Here is a 22,383-nt window from a genome sequence, read left to right as displayed (position 1 = left end):
ACGATATCCATCTATTTCTACAATCGTAGAATTCATTTCTTGCATATAGTGGATACAGTAACTTCCTTAAAACCAAATTTGGTTAGTTTATTCATATTAGAAATATCGAATCCGATCCGTCGTACTGTTTCAAAATGGAGGCCGTTTGAAAATTAAAACTTCATAAGTCCCTTAACTTTGGATCAGGTGATAAAAAGTGATTTCTAATTTTGGTTTAAAAAAAACTTGGAGAGTTGTTAAAAAAAATTCAAAATAATATTTAAAACTATTTCCGTAGACTGTAGTTATATTTATCTCTTCTGCTTATCTTCGCGGCCCCCATGTTGAGAAACCCTGCTCTATACAAAAGAACTCATGAGTGTGTGAGTAAATGATCATCAGAAATTTTATTCTCCCCTCAAATTTGTCAAAGTGGACCTAAACGGGATTTAGCAGAACATGCCTCATAATTCCTATACTGGTAAAGTAATTCATTTTTTGCAACTTCAGGAATTACCTATGCTCATATGACACTGTGACACACTACATTAAAAGCAACTGGTGATAGCAAAAATGACTAAAAATTTGTTAAATTAATGACTTGTTTATTTAGGAAAGAGTTCTTCGTAAGGGAACAATTCGAAGACCTTCTTTGCAACTTCTCGTAACACACTGCTAACTGCTTCATCAGCTACTGGTTTCAGTTCCTTGTACACTTCCTGCCAATTTTCACTCAGGAATCGATTCATTGTGTCACCTACAAATTACAAATAAATTAATTATTGTAAAAAAAAAAAAAAGAATAAAAATATAGCAGATGAAATATAAATTGCTTACAAATAAACAAGTAAGTTTTATTTCACATTGTGACAATACCGTAGACCTACAAACAATGCAATTTCAATACTGGTACTCGAAATAATGCATCTATAACTTCTGGGTTTTAATAAAGAGATAAGATAAAACGTAGAACCTGTTCTTCGCATGCTGAATCATTTCAAAAACCACTATTTATACTGTCGCTCTAAGGAGAACTCTTAAATTTTTGGCTTTTTTAATTAAAGATAATTGAAAGACTTTTAGTCAAGCAGCTACAACACCATTCCTATTTGCCCTGGGATCATAATTAGTACCTCAGTCTCTTTAGTATAGAACAGTCTTTCAAACGGTACTATGTATTTCCCTATCGTTTCCTTGAGGCGGGAAATTGTGTAAGAAATTCGGATTTTTCTTATTTTTTTTTTCAAATTTTGAGCCCCTATGGACTCCCTCTATGTTAACGCACAGATCTCAAAATCAACTGAAAAACACCAAGGAGTGTTCAAAATGTGTGTACAAAATATCAAGCTTCTATCTTGAATAGTAAGGTCGGGAAAAAATATTTACCAATGTCCTAAGAATATCCCCACAACACCCTAGATTCGCATAAAACAGAATCTCAAGTAAAAATTTCCTGAGATACCCCTACTCTCTGTAGGAACATGGTTTGTGTCAGATTCTCTACAGAATAGGACAGCTTTTCAAACGATACCATTCACATGTCCCCATGATACATCTGAGGCGAGAAAATCGCGAAAAAGAGATATTTTGTTAATATATATATATATATTACTGTTTTGCGCCTCCGAACTCCTCCTTGTGTTAACTCAGAGATCTGAAACAAATCTGAAAAATAATAAGGGGTGCACTGAATTTTTGTGCAGAATTTCAATCTTCTAGGTGCAAAAGTAAGCCCGCCAAATTAATAAACATAGGCCTAACGATTTTTTTAAAGTTATGGCGTCATCATCTTTATGTCTCGACTCAGAAAGGCGTGGCAACATACGTAACGTGTCCTACATTTCCTTCAGGCTCGAAAAACAAAAGAAGAAATAACAAAGTAACCAGCTTTATTAGTACTTTTTAAATGGAATAATGAAAATACTACCCTAGCGTATATACATTAAAAAGGTATTTAAACTGTAAGAAGTCCGGTAGCTAGCTGAAAAATGTAGGGGGGAGCGATAGATGTTAGGGGAGGCCGATCCAACCATATTATAGTTCATCAGCATATTATAGTTCATTTACAAGCCTATCGGGGATTTTAGGGGGACCAGTAGAAATTTAGAGGGGACCCGGCCCCCCTAGACCCCCCGTGGATACGGGCCTGACCGGAAGTAATAGTTGATGTTTATTTCTTTAAGTTGCAATAGAATAATAAAGTCAGAAATGAAACATAATCTTGTGGTACTGAATACAGTAGAAAAATAGTATTATTGATTCCTGTTTTTTCACTAGCGTTAAGTGTTTAAACCGGGAACAACTCATTTTTGCCGCTTCCAATTTGAACAGAGGGTTAACGAAGGGGATTCAACCTATTGTTGGAACGCAGAATGGATTTCAAAAATCCGCTTGTCGCAATATCTTACCGGTTTTTGTGCTATGGTAATAAAAATTCTGACTGGGCTAATTTCTACACTTCTACATGTTGTGATGTATTATTTCACAGTATATTTCAGGGTATTTAGCAGCTCACGTTATTGCAAACAAGTGGATCCTTGGAACAGTCTCCAGTACTTCCAACTTCCTGGCGACGCATTACGTGTTCAGTGCTGTCAAGCCTTTATATTTTGTCTACTTTTGACCAAACCTAAGTCAAGGCAGAGCTGAGAATTTTTGTTGGGAGCATGTCTATAAATTATATCCTGTAAGCAGGGACGTACGCAGAAATTGTTTCGGGGAGACCAAATTCATTATGAGTACATATTATATTAATTTTAAAAAATCCCTTGAAATTAGACAAAATTTACTGTAAAGTCGGAATTTCGGGGTTTCCGAACTGCCTGTATGTACCTCCTGCGTACGTCTGTGCCGGTAAGGAATTTCTTATACACCCATTACACATTGTTGAAGAGAGAAATTAGTTTCTGTAAACAATTCAAAGTCTCAAGAAAACATATCATGACTATCTCCAAAACTCAACCGAAAGTGAAGGTGGTTCAAATTTACTATCATTTCCGGTTTCTATGCTGATTTTCGTAGAGCAAAAATGATAAACGCTATCAAGATGAAGTTCTCTGCAATCCATTCAGTGTCCCAACAATAGGGTTCTCTCTCCTCTCTTAGCCCCCTATTCAAACCGGAAATGATTGAAATAAACGATTTTTGGTTCCAACATTTATTACAATTTAACAAAAACAGTAAGGGGCAGTGAGTAACGGTTTCTTGACATGGATTCGGCATCCGAGGAACATATTTTATCTTCGATCTTATTACTCTACTGCAACAAGTAGTAATAGATGTACTACTTCAAGTTTGAGCATTGAATTCGTATAGTTGAGAGTCTTAGTTTCACACTGTGAAACGATGCTCACTTATTATTATTTCATTTTGATTTCCTATTACAAATTCCTAGGATAATTATTTTCTTCATCAAAGATTCGTGATTTCTTGGAAAATACTTTCTTTGCCTAGGTATTTTACATCGGGAGTAGTTCTAGCCGGAGACACTTCTTCCGGTTACATTGGCTCTACAGTACTGTTAACTACTGGTATGTTCAAAAATGTATTTTCAACGGTTCAGCCATTTTATCATCATGAACAGACATAAGAATTATTTGAATGTGGAGGAAAAAGATATAAGGAAATTCCTCTCGAAACTTCAGAAATACGTATTCAAGTGTATTTAGTTAAATTTTTACCTACAAAATTTCACTCCTCAAACATAAGTAAATCCTTGGATTGGACAGACTATTTTCTGAATAAATAGTGGAACATTTTAATATTATAAAAATATTCTTTAATCCTCCCCCAGCACTTAGGAGCAGAATTTTGTAAAAACACGTGTTCTATTATGTTTAGTTAAGAGTTTACCTATTGGTTTTCACACCCTTAACATAAGCACATCTATATATTTGTCATTTTTTAAATTAATAATATGGGATATTTGAATATTATAGAAATTGCTCTCTTTTTCTTCTTTACGTGTGGAATTTAGAAAATATAATTTTAGGAAACCCAAAAATGCATTAAAAGATTGCGATGTTGGCCAATAATTAGTTTTTGGATCAGGGACATAAAGTTTTTGAAAAGCCGTAAATCGTGTTTTCGTATTTTCTACGGAATAAGCACATCATACTGAGTTAACTGATAGTTTGGGTTTGGCTACACTATATGTGGTTCTCCAGATATAAGACCTACAAGAAAATTTTTGGCTGGAATATATTGGATCTTTAGATCCAAAAAAGAAAAGTTTGCAATAATTTTTAAATTGTAAGTTGATGTACCTAATTGTATCTTCCTAACTTGAGGAATTTATGAGGTTCACCATTCTTGGTGAAAAGAAATTGAACTCCCGTTTTCTACTTTAGGATTTCCAAAAAAAAAGCCCTTCCTTGCTGTTTGTTTTCATGAGAAAATGAGTATTCTCAAATTTCACATACCTATACAAAGTATGGTACCCATATTTACAGAATTAAAAAAGAAAACTGACACAAATTCATAATTCACTTAATTCAGAGGTGTCCGAAGAAAATTTTCTAGCGGACATCTCCATGGTTGCTATATTACATCTGGTATTTTGGTTTGATATATTACGTATACATTTTCGTGAGCCAGGGGGCGCCCATGACTTAAGTGTATCGTCATTGTTATGTCGATACTCAGCCAGTAAGAAGGAAGTCTCTAGCTTCTAACAATGACAAGATTTTTACTTAATTAACCTTTTTATAATTTTAATATCTACGTTACTTCATTAAAACCATTTAATAGGGATCAGGATTAAAGCATTGATTGCCTCTTGAAATAGATACTTTTATGATTGAATTTCTTGAAAAAGTGTTGATCTCTCCTTCAGAAATTTGTAGAAGTTACAACGAGATACTTTGTATCGTTTAATAATTACCTGTACCTTGGGCAGAAAGTGCTCATACTCAAGCACTATACTTGATATAATGTTAATTTAAAAATAACAAAAGAAGAATGTTTTTAATATATGTAAGAAATGTACATTATTGTATAATTCGTTGCTATGTAGTTGTTTATAGATACTGAATCAACATGTATGTTTGCAAGACAGTTTGAGTGAAAATACGTTAAAAGAGTATCAACTAATAAACCATTTAATACCGATCATCGACTTGTAATTTCGATAGAAAAGGTGAGAATAATAGTGTATATAATTATTGAAGATATTTTTATGTGTAAACAATTATTACCACTCAAGATTTACTTATATCATTAGCCGAACCAGGTTGACGACTACCTTTGGTGAGTCGTTGTAAAATTTTTGGTTTACCTCACCCGGGAACTTTGTAAATTCTTATCCTGAAGTATAAAGTAAGGGTGAATTTACTTCTGTAATAAGGTTCATGACTACGAACTTTACTATACTTCGAAGTGGTAAAATAATCACAAGAAAAATGATGATCGGTGAGGCAATGGAGAAAGAAACTGGTGACAGTGGTAACGAAGAACAAAATACAGCTCCTGTTGTACCCGAAATGTTATCGTTAGAAGACAAAATCTTAATGGCTTTACAGAGACAAGAACAACGATTGGAACAAAGTTTAGCCCAGATGTCGGAAAATTTAAAGCAGACTTCCAGTAAACAGTATGAGGAATTAAGTAAACGATTGGAGCAGACATCCGAAGAAACGAAACAATCTATTATCCAGGCGGTGAGTGACATTACATCACAGTTCGATCAAAAGCTAAGAAGAGTATCTGAAGATTGCCAGGATAATTACAACCATACAATTCAAGAAGTCAACTGTGTAAAAAAGGATTTGGAAGTAATAGAATCTTCTATACGGCAACAAAAGATTCAGGTCACGGATAATTCTACCAAAATACGTGCGAATACTCAGTTGATATCTGCATTACAAGAGGAAATCAGGATGCTACAGATTAAGGACAACGCATACCACAACAACATGGTTAATGATCATTTGGAGTTCCCTTGTTCACAGGAGATGACCTCGCGTTCACCCGTAGCAGATCAACGTGGACCTCACATTATCTCATCTTCAAGTAACCCATCCGATGAGGACATTATTTTGGAAGAAATTCATCCAAGGAATACAGATGGGCGTAAAAGAGATGGTGGAACTACACATCATGCAGTAGGTAGGAATTGTCACTCAACACGAACACGGAAAGGTGAAAGAAAGGTAAAGTTAAGTGTAAAGATGAGTGAAATACGTGCTATGAGTAAGTTCAGTGGTAAATGTAACGAAAATGCTACCTCTTTCCTAGAAAAATTTCAGGATGAGTGCAATATAATGTGTATAGATAAATCGCAATATATGAAACTAATCCCTCATTTATTACTCCCACCATGTTCTTTATGGTTTAAAGCAGTACGAGATCACGTCAATACATATGAGGAATTTAAAGCTGCGCTGATTGCAAATTACGAAAATGACTTTTTGCTTGCAAACAGAGATGCCACGATTAGAAATCAACCATTCAATCCTCGTTTGCACAAATCTGTTGTTGATTTTGTTGTAAATACATATAACGAATTAAAAGTCGTAAATCCGTTGCAATCGGAATCTAGAGTAATTGCATCAATTCGAAATTTGCTACCGTTTAAACTACAACAGATCCTGTTTTCTACCCAGTGTATGAGTTTTAATCACTTATTAATGATTGTACAATGTTATGAAACTCAATACCACGCTCAGAATCATCAAGCAGGAGTAGGCAAAATTAAAAACAATTCAGATCACTTTGTACCTGTTCGTAATCTAAATATCCGTAATGCGAACGATACGGAACACTACCTAAATCGAGTGAATTTAAGCAATCCGAACGAGCAAAATAGGCAAAGATATGTTGGGAATCCACCTAACCTAATTAATCGTGGCAATCCTTATGTTAGACCATATAACCAAAATAGACACAAAAACAGTCGAAATACATGGCGAAATTCTAGAAATGTTATAAATCCTATGTATAGACATAATCGTGGTTCAAGAGATGTCACTTCGTATCAAAATCAAGATAATGACGCAATTCATGTACAAAATAATGCGGAAACTAATCACGATTGTGCAGTACAATGTACTTTATTAGAATCATATGCAAGTACGAATGTAAACTGACTGCAGTTGATGAAGTAAGAGTTAAACCCATATCAGCTACTGATTCTTATGAATATGTTTGTGTAAAAATAGATTTATTTTCTTCCTTTTGTTCGTCCGAACATAGGTTACGTTTAATTTTTGATTTTTACTTAATTTAATTTTCTTTAATTCTCATTAACCAATGATAATTTTCAAATGATTTTAATTCTCTCTTGTTAATGTGAAGAATTATAATTCGATTTATAATTGATTAAAGGCAAAGGTTATTTATATTATAGGTATTTGTGTTGAGAATTTGTTGTCAAAGATTATGTTAAGAATAAGATTCATTCTATTAAGCTATTTATTCGACAACTGTCTTTATGCGCTACTTTATATATTACCCGAATAAGATTCTTCTATATTCTGATGCCTTATGGATACAATGTATATTTTGAAACATCAGCTAATGTTGTTATTATATAATGCGCCCTGGAGAGATCAAATATTATTTTCTTAACATCACCGTTTTAATAATGATTGAAACTGCTAATCATTGTGGTTTATGTTTTAAAAGGTAATTTGTCTCTTACGATTTTTAGCTTCGCACCCTTCATTAATTATATTATTAAGCGACGACGTTTTTGTAATAAAAGATAAATGATAATGGAATAAAAAATTTTATTATACATGTATTTATATATATGAAGCTTAATGAAGATATATATATACGAGGGGCGATCAAAATGTAAAGGACATAAGTAATGTAACATCATTATTGTAAACGGACCAGTGGTTCTTAAATAAAAAAGCCCAGCTCGCTTGTAACTTTTATATTCAGTCCCATCGTCGGGCGACATTTTTATACAACGAGATACTTTGTATCGTTTAATAATTACCTGTACCTTGGGCAGAAAGTGCTCATACTCAAGCACTATACTTGATATAATGTTAATTTAAAAATAACAAAAGAAGAATGTTTTTAATATATGTAAGAAATGTACATTATTGTATAATTCGTTGCTATGTAGCTGTTTATAGATACTGAATCAACATGTATGTTTGCAAGACAGTTTGAGTGAAAATACGTTAAAAGAGTATCAACTAATAAACCATTTAATACCGATCATCGACTTGTAATTTCGATAGAAAAGGTGAGAATAATAGTGTATATAATTATTGAAGATATTTTTATGTGTAAACAATTATTACCACTCAAGATTTACTTATATCATTAGCCGAACCAGGTTGACGACTACCTTTGGTGAGTCGTTGTAAAGTCCATACAAGAAATATGTTTAAAATGGCGCTGTGTGTTTGTTTGTAATACTAGTTTATAGTCACGAAACTTGTTGCTTTGTTTTCTGTATGACATTGGGCTGTCTTGTATACTTTTCTTATTGGATCAAAAGATCCAATATATTTCAACAAAGATTTTCTTGAAGGCCTTATATCTGGAGAACTACATACAATATGGCCAAACCAAAACTATAAACTAACTCAGTATGATGTACTTATTGCATACAAAATACGAAAACTAGATTTAGGGACCGATCAAAAATTTTGTGGCTCCTGATCATTAGCTTGATCGCAATTTTCTGATTCATTTTTTCCTAAAATTCTTGTTTTGCTAAATCTTTTAATGTCAATAGTGTAAATTCACAGCGTGGACGTGGCCAACTAGGTTGCTTTGGAGAATCATCTGATATTCCTATATATACAAGGGCGGATTTAAGGGGGGCTAAGGGGCTATAGTCCCCCCTTTGACACTCAGGTTTACACTGGATAAAATGGGCTTCAATTCTGCTTTACACTGGATAAAACGGCAAATTATGGTTTAGCCCCTCCCTTGATTATATCCTGGATCCGCCACTGTATATATATATATATATACCTAGTGCAACTGAGCAACATACACAATTAGTATGTTAAGTCAGGTAGATGGCTCGATACATTGGGTTTGTATTTTTTTTTCTGTATTTTCTGATATGTTAAAAGTGAGTTGTTGTCATAATATTTTTGAAAACATAAGGACATATTAGTTATTTTATTTCTTCTTAAATAATACGCGTTGGGATCTGGAATCTCGAAAACCCGATTCCAGAGATTCATATTTCTCCTCGAAATCGACCATACTTGATAAAGAACTGGAGTATGGTAAATACTGCACACGTTACTAGTAGGTAAATGTCAATTTATTATCTGCCAAATGCTAAGAAAAATAGACCACAATTCTGGATATAAGAAAGAATTGTATGAGTTATAATTTATATCACTAGATAGGATAAGATCCTTTAAGGGGTAAAAATCAAATATTTCACACAAACTGCGAGTAGGTTAATTTAGCTCTCTTTATGTGAGATTTGTATTTCAATTTATTTCCTTTTTTTTAAGTAGCAGAACAACAATCTGAACCTAGAAACTTAGAAAAACAGGAATTAATTTATTTGCTTTTTATAACTTACCGAGAACTTTGTTGCCATTGAAAAGATTGTTCATATGAATAACTGCGTTTTTCACTTGGATGTCAAACTTGAAATCATCTACTATCATGTATTCCTTGCCATTTCGCTTCTCTGGATGACCAATCAGAGTCGCTTTTCCACTGACGTCAGCTGCAAAAGAAATATATTTTTATACATTGTGAATACTCAATGTAGAAGCTTGAGATATTTGTTAATGATATGCTTTTCAATCAATTCTCTGTTCGAAACACGGTCTACATTTAATTTAGTATTCATTTAGTTGCAAAATATCGATTACTAATCCAACTGTATTTTAAAATCGTCAGGAGCAGGTGGAAACATAGATACAACAGCAACATGACAACAGCATTAGAGTATATATAAGCCACAAAAGTATAGAAAGTCATTTGGACATCCATGGAACGCCAATGGCTAATAGTACTCCATTTTTCCCCGAGGGCGTGCCCTGGATATCTTGTGGAAATCCAAATAACCACGAGACTTCCTGCGGGACATTTCTGGACTCTTTGCACTTTATTCACAGGATGAATTTTGAACATCAAAATTTTGTCTCGTGACAGGCACATCCCATTCAGTTCCGGATTTACGTATAAGCCAAACAAGCTATAGCTTATGTCCCCACGCTCTTGGGGGCCCCAAAAATTAAAGGGAAAAATTTAATGCACATTTCCAAAATAAGAGGAAGATAATAAATAAAATTATATATATATATATATATATATATATATATATATATATATATATATATATATATATATATATATATATATATCAATAATGCTTCGTGTTGTGTAGACTCCTATGGTGTAAGTAATGGGGCCCCGTACAGTAATGGGGCCTGCTTCTTAAAATATCACTAGTTCCTTCATTTCTGCATACATGGTGCCTACGTTCATTTTGATACTTAATGGGCCCCATTACCTTCAATAGATTAGAGCCACAGCAAACCTAAATTCGACTCTGATCTCATTGAAATCGAAGGAAAGTCCCGTAGATATTTCCATTATCCTTTAAATTTCAACTGTGATCCTGAATGTTCGAGAACAGATATGAGAACTGTGACACGTCCCGTGAGCACGTTAAGTTAAGTTATGTGGAAAGTAATGAATTGGCATTCCGAATGGATGGTGTGAAGTCGAGAGGCATCTTAATGGCCATTATGCAAGGGAACAGATGTAATTAAGTCTGTAGAAGTGTTTCGTTCAGAAACCTTCTTGCACCGCAATCAGTTGCAGTGGTACCAGCACATTAGTAAATAGTAGCTTGCTAAACTTCCACAATTGGTCCACTTAACAACTCAAAATGTCTATCGGTAACACAGATAGCTTAGTTTTATGCATAGCTGCTTCTTTTCTTTCTTTCTTTATTTCTTTCTTTGTAGTAATCCTGTATTTCTCGCAATGTATGGGTCTATGTGTATTGTCTTGTCTTTATATAGTAAAATGAAATGGCAGCGGTGCAGTAACTTCAGATAAGAGCACACTCACATATGGTAATATTCGCTTCTTGTATTTCAAACATAAAAGTAATTCCGATATTGAATAGACGAAATTATGTACATGATTATGTATTATTACATGATAAAATAAAAATTACTATTATTCAAAATTTTGCCACCTCTAGGTATAGGCCTATTAGGTCTACAGTGCTAACTCACTTCAGGATGAACTATGTATTGAATGTCTAATGCAAGAGAGATCTCAGTTCAATGGGAGAAAAACATTCTACCAGTTTTAGAAAAGACGGAAATTTTGGATATCTCAAAGTCATACCCGGCTTAGAACTACTGTTGGCAGTATTTTATAGAAATATTGGTGGTAAGAATTAATGAAAATATGGTAGAAACTGGATACAGAAAGAAAGAAATCAGTTGAAGATGCAATTGATTATTACATCCTTCATAATATGACAGTCACAAATAGTTTTATACATGACAACTTCACAAGGAAATGAATAATTCAATTTGAATATGAAACTACGTAACTAGAAAAAACGAATATCTACATCTACATCTATCTGGAACAGAAGAGATTCATGCATGGCAACATTAAAGAAGGAATTACCAGTCATATGAAATTAGGGTGAAGTGCACTTGGAAGGAACAGCTTCATATTGAATGCTAAAAGTTATTGTGTCTAAAGTGTAATATTACCTGCTTTCACGTCTTGCCTTATGAACCTCTTATAGGAACCACAAGTTTCTTATACCAGTATTTGTTTTGGTGCGAATAGTGAGAATTCGTAATTTTCAACATATCGGTAGGAATTCGCTGTTATTGCATTTGTCGTATTAAAAAAAGAAGAAGAAGGGTCAGTTCTTCGTGAACCACTTCTGTGATTCCTTGGGGTTTGAATTGTCCCTTCCGTATTCTATCTCTTCAATAAGTTCAAAATTGTTGGTTTGGAGGGTGTATCTCTGCAGTACAAATGTTGACTAAATTTTCTCTGCACACGGTTATGGGTTATTTAGTTTTCCTATACTCGCTTACGATGAAGACAACTGCTCTACGCTGTACAAGTTTGCCCATATTGTGTGATGTGACGTGTTTATGGGCCAGACAACCAAAATAAACTTTTTTTTTTAGTTATTCAGTTCAATGAGTCATGTATCGTTACTATACGTGTTTCCTCCACGGAGTTGTTAAGCTTTATAATGGAACATTTTATATTGTGATCCACGCCGTACACCACTCGTAAATCCATAACTACTTGTATACTGCTAATACTTGCTTTTATTTCGTTCCTCAATCACGGCCCTCTCTTCATTTGCTCTACCTGTTTCACACAGTCACTGCTCCGAGGGTAAAAGCGTGCCCTGACGTTATATGTATATCATGCACTTGGAAATGGCTAGTATTGTTCCAAAATTCCAAAACTAATTTCGAAATATCATTTACCGTTTATACATGGTGTCGAATAAAATTGGTATTTCGATTATCAGTACTTGATCTAGAATTCGGAAATATTATGAGAAATGATACATTCGACGAAACAAACGTCCAAATGTGAGGTTCTTTCTAGTCGTGCACCGTTTAATAACTCAGAAGGTCGGGAAAAGAAGGAATTCATAAGACGAATTTGTACATCTACTATAGAGCATAAAGTCAAGGCATATTACAGTGGTTACACCTAAGTTGAACACTGATATTTGCTAATTACCGTAATTAGTTTAATTACTTTTTACTGTGACAGAGCGCGCACTTTTTTCCTAGCCCTTTGTTGACAGAAAGAGGGAATACTTTCATTGCAGTCTCAAGAAACTATGTGATACCTGTAGTTCCATTTATGAAAAACTATCATTGTTTGCTGGTATTTGGAAAGCCTACAGTGTCCTCGAGCAGTGGCAGCTAGCTATCCTCGGCTGGACATACTTGGCAGTGATGCCAACCTGACACAATATGAAATCCCATGTCGAGAGGCAAAAAATCCCATTTTAGGTGCGAATTTCCCATGTTATACTAATTAAACGCATGTTATAATATTAAAAAAATAAATTTCTCTGTGTTAGTCACTTTTTACAATATATAAATGAATAAGCCGTAAATTTCGAAAAATCCCATATATGCTGCGTATTTTCCCTTTCTGAGAAAATAAGATCAGAAATTCCCACGATATGCGATTTTTCCACAGGTTGGCATCACTGATACGAGGGTATTTGCAAAAGTTCCGTCTTATACTGAAATATCACTTACTGGTGATAATGCATTCATAGCAGTGCCATCTATGGAAGAAATGATGTATCAATTTGAACTGTGTATCTGATTCAATTTGTTAGAGACGAGTATTTGAATCAAGCACTATGCTGAATCTCGCGCTGAGATCACACACTGCATAAACGCTCTAGTCCACATGGCTGTTTTTGTAATCAAGATCGCAGTCCACACAGCGAATAATTCAAACGACGCTGCCTGACACCGAACTGACACAGCCAGACACTTTAAACTGATAAATTATTTCTTCCATAGATGGCATTATATGCCATGAAAGGCTATATACCTGCGGCGTGATAATCCATTCTCAGGTTGGAAACTTCTGGGAATACCATCGGAACATTACGTAACTAAACTTTGGAAATTGCTCTAATTACCTCACTGGGACCTAAATTTTGCGTATTTCAAATGGAACTTAACTGTACTCATATACTTACTGTAGTTGCTCCAGCTATCTCCGCTGCCAACAATAGGTAATACCAGAATTTGCCCCGAAATTTCGTAGTCACTGTACATATATAAATAGGGCAAAGCTATTTCAAAATCAAATTTATACTTCTCTGGACGTGCCCTGAAAGAAATTCATGTAAAAAATAAAATTAGTTGTCAATTAAGCATAATCGTTAGACTCGGGAAAAGGTTATAGTATTGAGAATTCATACAGTTATAAAAATACAAGTTCATATTTCCCAGTGTTCATTTGTTTTGAAATGGTTGAAGAAAAAGAAGTGGTCAGTGATGCCAATTTAGTCAATTTTTGGCTAAATCTAGACTATTTGAAGAGGCATTTAGCCATACAAATCTACAAAATGCTTATAGCCTTAAATAGCCTTATAGCTAGGGTGACCATCCATCCCGTAAAAACGGGATTGTCCCGTTTTTTCACTACCATTCCCGGTGTCCAGAAAACTTCTCCCGGGACGCCAAAATGTCCCGTATTTACGTACATTGGGTACAAAAAACCTTTCGAATCGCTAAAATTTCCTCATTTATATTATTATTTTCTAAGCTATGTGATTATATTGAAATATGTCTAATTACTAAGCAACGTCATTACGACGTCTGCAATATTGAATGTGGTGGTTGCACTGTCTTCCCTCCTAGGCCTCCCCACTCCGAAGACGACAGTGCAAAGGGCTGAAAGTCTTATGGAGAACAAATATAACCTGTTTTTACTCTCTGTATCGGGCGGTGGAAGAGGCGCTGTCATCAGTACAGTACTGTGTTTCCGTGATTTGACTAAGATGTAATATACTTCCATTTACGAAAGGTGACCAGAAGTATAGAACTATAAAAGTGAAAGTAATAAGAAAACTAGTTGTAAATGAAATAATGTTTAAAAGTAAGAAAATGCAAATAAAAGGAGTTGGAATCCGATACTGAGAGTAATTATAAATCCTGTCGGTTATAGATTTGAGCGCTCATAAATTTTTAGTAATGTTTTCAAATATTTCATTTTTTGTTAGCTGTTGATAGTTACTTATTATCTAAATAATTCCACAACCTTTTCAATAGGTTTTAAAAGGAAAATTTACCCTTTTTGTGAGAGATACAAAAAGAGAGGGAGAACGGAGAGACTAAAAAATATATTTAGGGGAGCAACCTATCCAGAAATAAAAGGTGTCCCGTTTTTTCTAGTCGACGATTTGGTCACCCTACTTATAGCGTATTTTATGGAACTCTTTTGTCATTTTTGGCTTTTTTTTATTAGCCGTTAAATTCATTTCAAAAATACCTTTCCTTTGAAAATAAAGTGTAATTTTTAAACATTAGTCTATTTGTTATTATACAGTATATTATCGTATTAATTGATATTTCTAACAGAGGGTGTTTTATTACGCAACAAACACTTGTTTTTCATTCTTGTTCTCTTTCCCCACCAACAGATTTACAACTATTTAACAATACTTATCGACTCAGAAAGAATTTTCAATGTCGTTCCCGTAACAGCCCCGTTTGTTGCTTTTTAATTATTTTAATTCTCGCATTTCATTACAAGAATGAAAGTTTTCTAATAAAAATTTAATAAACTAGTAAACTATTCGGTTATTCAACCCACAGAGGTTATTTTTGTTTATTAAAGGAAACAAATAGGATATCTAATTAGCTTGAAAACTCCAATGCAATTAGGGTTGCCAGACGTCCGGGTTTTGGATATAAAAATTGATGTCCGGCTTTGTACCCAAGCCGGACTCGCTTTTGTCATCCTTTTCGAGTTTGGATACTAATTAATTAAACAAGTCAACAAAGTTTCAAGATTGCCAGAATGGAGGTAGAATAAATAAGTTATTAGTACCATGACTTAACGAAGCAAATTCTTTCATTTGACTCCTTCCTGTTAGAAAGCTAAAAATTGATGATGTTAACATGGATGAATTCTATGATGAATATTGTTTACTGTAGGAAATAATTTCGTCTGGAAATCTATAGGAACTTGTATCTGATAAAGAAAAGTATGCACGAACTTTTAAGTAGTGTTCGTCGTAGCATCTTACATTTTCTCCATATCGAATTGTAATGCAGAATGTGAAAGAATATTCTCAAGAATGAAATTACATTGGAGGGATGTTAGAAATAGGCTTAGTGTTGATAGCAGTGATGGCGATTCTGAAACATGTTTATGTGTCGCAATGTATAATAGGTTCTTAAGTAACAAATCATTGATAGAAGCAGCTCAAACGGACAAAAAAGTATCATTAGTGTTGCTGTCTACTAGTTAGTCATCATTTTGTAGTTGTACTTTTTGTATTAGTTTACTTTAATAATGTATTAATTTCTATATTATATTTTTCATTTTCTTTAAAATGTGCTGGTTGATATAATCTGAAAGCAAATATGTTTCGGTAAAAGCAACTTTCTTAGTGGTTGTTTTTAAAAGTCAAAGCGTCTCCTTTCTGATTTTAAAAATCTGCCTACCCTAAATGCAATCATGATGATTCATGTGGGTTGTACGGAGGAATAAGAAGTGTTTGTAAGTACTATGACTTGTCGAAAGAAATACTACTGAAAATTGGGACAATGGTAGCCAACAAAAACACAACCAATTTACAATTCAAAGATGGTGCATTCAGTTCCAGCATCTCGGCTAGTTGCGACGTCATCCATGATGACTTATTTCAATTCAACTGATAATATGACTGTTGACTTTTAAAAATCGCATGAGTTGTTGATGGATTTTATTGTAATTTAAAGTCATGTATGTTGCTTGTTAGTCTTCAGCGAATAACATTCAACATTTCAAATTTTACTGTCACTCACCTATAATCCTAGACACAAAAAAGGGATTTAAAATCTACAATTGCGTTGTAATTTAGCGGTCCAAATCTAACATTTTTTTTCGAAAAAAAAAAAGCTTATTTCTGAAGGCCATTTAGCCTATTTTCTGCAAAGGTTGTTGGCAACACTGAAGTGGTTTGCAACAATATTAATTAACCTTGAGATGCAGTTTATGCTTGCATCAACCTTGATCAGCATCTTTATTTAGCTCCAATGTCAAGAACTGTTACAAAAATGATTTAAATATAAATGTGAAAACGTAAATTTCTTGTGAATTGTCTCACAATTTAAAAAACACCTTGAATTATTTTTTAAAATGTTTTCCGGATGATTCAACAAACATTGTTCTGAAACTAAGTGTAAAGAAAACAATTTTGAAAAGAAATCTGCAGGGTCTCGTCTTTATTTTAGAAAACAAAAACTTGCAGATTTTATCTGACTATTGTGACACTAGAAGGTGAGAAATAGTTGGAAATTCGCCCAAATATAGCAGTGGAGCAGAAGACAGACTGAAATCTTTCACATTATGAAGGCTGACTTCGGTCCTTTCCGATTACGAAGTGGAAGCATTGGCTATTTATTTACATCCATTCCTTAAAACATTAACCTCTCGTAACTGCATCTAAAAGTTTAGAAATTTAAGACTTTCCTCCGTGAAATTCAACTTCAATGTCACTCAGATCACAGTCAGCATTAGAGGTTGTAACTGAATAAAGTTTTATGGATAGCTAGAACCTGAGGTTGCAAGAAGTTATTGTAAGGAGTCGTAATGATTGTCAGGTTGAAGTTAATAAGATTTAGGAGTCATAAAGATCATGAGATTGATGTTAAATAAGGTTTAGGAGTCATAAGAATCATGAGGTTGACCTTAAGTAAGATTTAGGAATCGTAAAGATTATAAGATTCAGGTTAAATAAGATTTAGGAGTAATAAAGCTTATGAGATTAATGTTAAATAAGCTTTAGGAGACGTAAGGATTATGAAGTTGAGGTTAAGTATGATTTAGTAATCGTAAGGATCTTGAGATTGATGTTAAATAAGGTTTAGGGATCGCAAGAATCACGAGGTTGAGATTAAGTAAGATTTACGAATCGTAAAGATCATGAAGTTTTGCTTAAATTAAATTTAGGAGTCATAAAGATAATGAGACTGATGTTAAATAAGGTTTAGAAGTCGTAAGGATTATGAGGTTGAGATTAAGTAAGACTTAGGGGTGGTAAGGATCATGAGGTTGAGGTTAAATAAGATGTAAGAGTCATAAAGATCATGAGATTGATGTTAAATAGGATTTAGAAGTCGTAAGAATCGTGAGGTTGAGATCAAGTAAGATTTAGGAATCGTAAAATTAATGACGCTGAGTTTTAAATGAGATTTAGAAGCTGTAAGAGTTATGAGGTTGTAGTTAAGTAAGATTTAAGAGTCACAAGCATCATGAGGTTACGTTTAAGTAAGATTTAAAAGTGGTAAGGATCATGAGGTTACGGTTAAGTAAGATTAAGTAGTGGTAAGGATCATCAGGTTGAGTTTAAGTAATATTTAGAAGTCGTAAAAATTATAAGATGACCATATTCATACTTTTTTCTGAATGGAAAATTATCTTGACTTATTGGAGTGTCCCATTTTAGCATTCAGGTTATACAAAACAAGGAGCTACAGCTTAACGTATATAAAAGAACATAATTACCACTACTGGAAATGAAACTGGGGGTCTCTCGTAATTAGTGGCGGAGTCTAAGGGAAGTTAAGTTGGTAAAAATTAAGATTTATTTGCTTCAAGCAGAAGGAAGACAACTAACCTACTGTACTAATTCTTGTATGCAAAAATTAGTACGTTAGGTAAGTATTCTTTTGTTAATTTGACGCTATAAAGCTTTAATCTTTTACCGATTGGACTTACCTTAAAAGCCGCCATTGTGTTTTCTCGTAACTCAGTGATTGAGCTCTCACCTCTGGTACAAGAGGTTCCTGGTTCAATCACAAATTATGGATGCCTGTGGTTTCTAGATTTTCCATTTTTCTCCCATACTATCGTTCCATCAACTACAGGGTGTTTCAGAATGAATATCGAGGTTTCCATGCCTTGTTGTATCTATTACATTTAACGTACAATTATAAATAATACATAGAATGAAATAGCAACTCAAACAGTTTTTGCTACAAGTGTTCAATGTGAGCACTATTCGTGACATGGCACACATCGAATCGGTAGGCGAGAAGGTCTCACAAACTTTCCGCCGGGATATGGAACAAAACACTTCAATTTAGGGGGGTATCGCTGCAACTGTATCATCTCGTGGAAACTTACTGACCTCCCCCCCCCCCAGATGTGAACATTATGAGTGTTCACATCGCCATCTAGGTGAAATGCTGATTCATCACTCAAGACAATATGATCCAGAAAATCTTCATCGTCATGGAGCAACATTTCATTTGCAAAGTTGGCACGTACATAAACCGTAGTCTGTAGGCTTTAGAGCTTGTAGCAACTTCAAACGACAAGGCTATATTTGTAAGCGTCTCAAGATTTTCCACACAGACGGTTGCACTGTAACTACAGTTTCAGTCTTTCCAAAATGTGAAACACAAAATCCTTTCTGCTCCCTAGTCGCCATCTTTACTACTAGCGCTTTCTAACGGCAGACAGAGGAAACAGTGTATGCGCATGTGTGCGCACAAAATTTAGTTGTTCTTCCATTTGATATATTATTTTGCAATCAATACTACAAAACCTTAAAACTCCCGATATTCATTTTGAAACACCCTGTATATAACAATCATTCACTTTCATTAATCATTTGTTTCTTTTAGATATGAAACGTAAAATTTGAAATTTCATTTCATTTGCATTTGACTGTTTCCTTACTCAAATTTCTATGTGCGATCATACTAAGCTATTGGTCAACATGAAAAAATACGAAGTTGAATATACTAAAGCATCATTTCCTTTCTAAGAATCTAAGAATATTTTCTAGTATTTATACGAAAAACTTTATCAGATATACACTTTACTCGTTTCTTGTTGTGGTCAGACAAGACTTGCTTAATACTAGCATCTACAGAAACAAGCTCTTTTGCAACATCGTACAGTACAGAACAAGGTTTTATTCATTTCTCCTTACCTTACACTAAGTAAGTTGTAGTTGGTGATGCCTTCAACATGTAAATCATGGAATGTTGAGTCAATAGAAACTGGTCCTGTTCCTTGGATTACCTTGATCTTAGGGACTACCATTGGCTCCAAGGATAAGATTTTAAGCTTTGGAAATCCTAATAAAAAGATTTTTTTAAAATTACACAAAAAATAAACATTAAGGTCGAACATTTAAGGTCTAATTTACATAAATAAAACTATATATAACTACGTGCGTGTTTAGGGGCGGATCCAGGACCGAATTCTGGGGGGGGCGGTGGGTTGTCATACTGCTACTTTTAAGGGCTCCAAACTTTGGGATGGGTTTTATTTATATATAAAAAATAAGAAAACTTCCTCTTTGGGGGGGGCAATCTCCCCCCCTGGATCCGCCCCTGTGTGTGTTACAGCATTGCGACAATATGACTGAAAGAATTTTATTCACGGACACGAGATTTGAGTCCGTGAGTTCGATTCATCTCGGCTACTTTCATCTCGTTCAATTCAATGTTTCTTTTCTTTGTTTTCATCCCGTTAGAAATAGTCAGATAAGTTGTCTTTATAAATATATGCCTTTATATACAAGCACACTAGCACAATAACAGTATATACAGTTCTTGTACATACTGTTATTTCCATTTGTGTTATATAAGGCAGTTACGGAAAAGTTGAATAATTGTTTGAAAACTATGCAGAAAGAAATCTTTTACAGCCTAATTAAGGCAAATACTGTTAATTTACTTGGATAAGAATCTACGAATGTTGGTTTGTTAAATCGTTAGTTAATTTGGATTAGCAAGAAATAAATGAAATGCGATTAGCTATAAATAACGTATTAGCATGTTATTCAAAATAAGTAAAGTGACGTTAATAAATAATTTTATAAAATGGTTCCCATAGTTTTAATCATTACCTTAAAATTCTAGCTATTTGTTTAGGTTTTCTCATTGCTTCAGACGATTGGTTTAAGGGGTTATATTGTCGAGTTCTGCCTAAAGATACAAGGCATTACCTACATGAGATACTACGAAAGCTTGAGTTACAATACTTTCTTTATTTCTTTAGACTTGCATTTCCTTTTCAGAAAAAGCTGATGCCATTGTGATTGTTCCTTGACACTTAATTAAAAAAAAAAAAACTACCCTTGAAGAACTTTATGATCCAGTATTTTCGTATTTTTAATTTTTTTAAGAAACAATATGTGAGATCCTATCATGCAATTACTTAAAAGTCAGAGCAGCCACTTATCCACCTTGGGACTACCAGAACGTATTTGTCCTTGTGTCATGGATGAAAACCTTTCAAAAACCCACATCTGCACCGTAAATAAGGTCATGAAGATATACCACAAGGTTATGGCCTTCTGCAGAGACTGTAGCATTTCTTGTACTGCAACTGTCTGTGTCCGTACTTGTACTGCATTTCTTGTTTCTGCTACTGTCTGTGTCCGTATGGATCATTTTATTAAGCGCTGAATTTGCAATACCTTGAAGAAACGGATAATCGGTAAACGTAATGCACTAATGCACGAATTGAACCTTCACATTTCCTAGCTACACAATTTCAGTTTGTTTTTTCCATTTCAACAAAACATCATTTCTGGGTCACATTATGAAACAGTTTGAAGCAATTCTAGAAATATTGCTCAGAAAAGGATGACTGCTTAAGTTCTTGTGTTTTTTCTAGTATCCTAAAATTAAGCTGGGATTTTGCGTTTCAGAAGCCCATTGAAGCGCTTTCTTTCCAGATGCTAAAAATTTCGAAACAAACTTGGTCTCTTTGTTGTTCGTAATGGATTGGTTCGTAATATTATGGGTCTAAATGGCATCTAAAAGGAAACATTATTTATCAATAAATTTTAAATATATAGGTCGTTCAGAGGACACGTGAATCAAGTCCAATTATCGAAAATTGCGAGGAAAAGAGATATAAAGTTTGTACGGTATACTTAAGTAATTAAAAAGTTGAGAGGAAAAGAGGTATAAAATTTGTACTGTATACTTAAGTAATTATAAAGTTGTAAGGAAAAGAGGTATAAAATTTGTACGGTATTCTTTAGTAATTATAAAGTTGTGAGGAAAAGAAGTATAAAATTTGTACGGTATACTTAAGTAATTATAAAGTTGTGAGGAAAAGAGATATAAAATTTGTACGGTATACTTAAGTAATTATAAAGTTGTGAGGAAAAGAAGTATAAAATTTGTACGGTATACTTAAGTAATTATAAAGTCGTGAGGAAAAGAGATATAAAATTTGTACGGTATACTTAAGTAATTATAAAGTTGAGAGGAAAAGAGATATAAAATTTGTACGGTATACTTAAGTAATTATAAAGTTGTGAGGAAAAGAGATATAAAGTTTGTACGGTATACTTAAGTTATTATAAAGTTGCGAGGAAAAGAGATATAAAATTTGTACGGTACACTTAAGTAATTAAAAAGTTGTGAGGAAAAGAGATATAAAATTTGTACGGTATACTTAAGTTATTATAAAGTTGCGAGGAAAAGAGAAATAAAGATTGAACAGTACGCTTAAGTAATAACATAGTTGTAAGAAAAAGATATATATATATATAGTTCGTAAAGCAATTATATCTCAAATTTAACTCTTGTTTTATATTGTAAGAGTTATTTAGAACATTTGGGCTTACAGGAGCTTCAGGTAGAGAGCTTAAAGATAGAATATGTCCAAAAAGATGAAAAGTGAGCTTAATTCCTTTATGTGCTAAATGCACCGTATGTGAGATCAAAAGGTAAC

General features: G+C 33.8%; 1 protein-coding gene across 1 annotated transcript in view; it reads right to left on the bottom strand.

The window, feature by feature from the left end:
- Positions 1–240: 240 nt before the first annotated feature.
- Positions 241–22,383, bottom strand: part of LOC145693523 (protein takeout-like) — an 82,782-nt gene continuing 60,639 nt past the window's right edge. The window contains exons 3-6 of the mRNA XM_081769590.1: positions 19,616–19,763; positions 13,658–13,791; positions 9,491–9,640; positions 241–736 (exon numbers count right to left, since the gene is read on the bottom strand). Coding sequence (XP_081625716.1) covers positions 585–736; positions 9,491–9,640; positions 13,658–13,791; positions 19,616–19,763 — 584 coding nt within the window. The 3' untranslated portion in view covers positions 241–584. The remainder of the gene's footprint in view (positions 737–9,490; positions 9,641–13,657; positions 13,792–19,615; positions 19,764–22,383) is intronic.

This window comes from Thermobia domestica, chromosome 8, assembly GCF_964235325.1.
Source record: "Thermobia domestica chromosome 8, izTheDome1.hap1.1, whole genome shotgun sequence".
NCBI classification, from domain to species: domain Eukaryota; kingdom Metazoa; phylum Arthropoda; class Insecta; order Zygentoma; family Lepismatidae; genus Thermobia; species Thermobia domestica.
The sequence above is the reverse complement of the archived record's forward strand: the minus strand, read 5'-3'. Positions and strand labels throughout refer to the sequence as shown.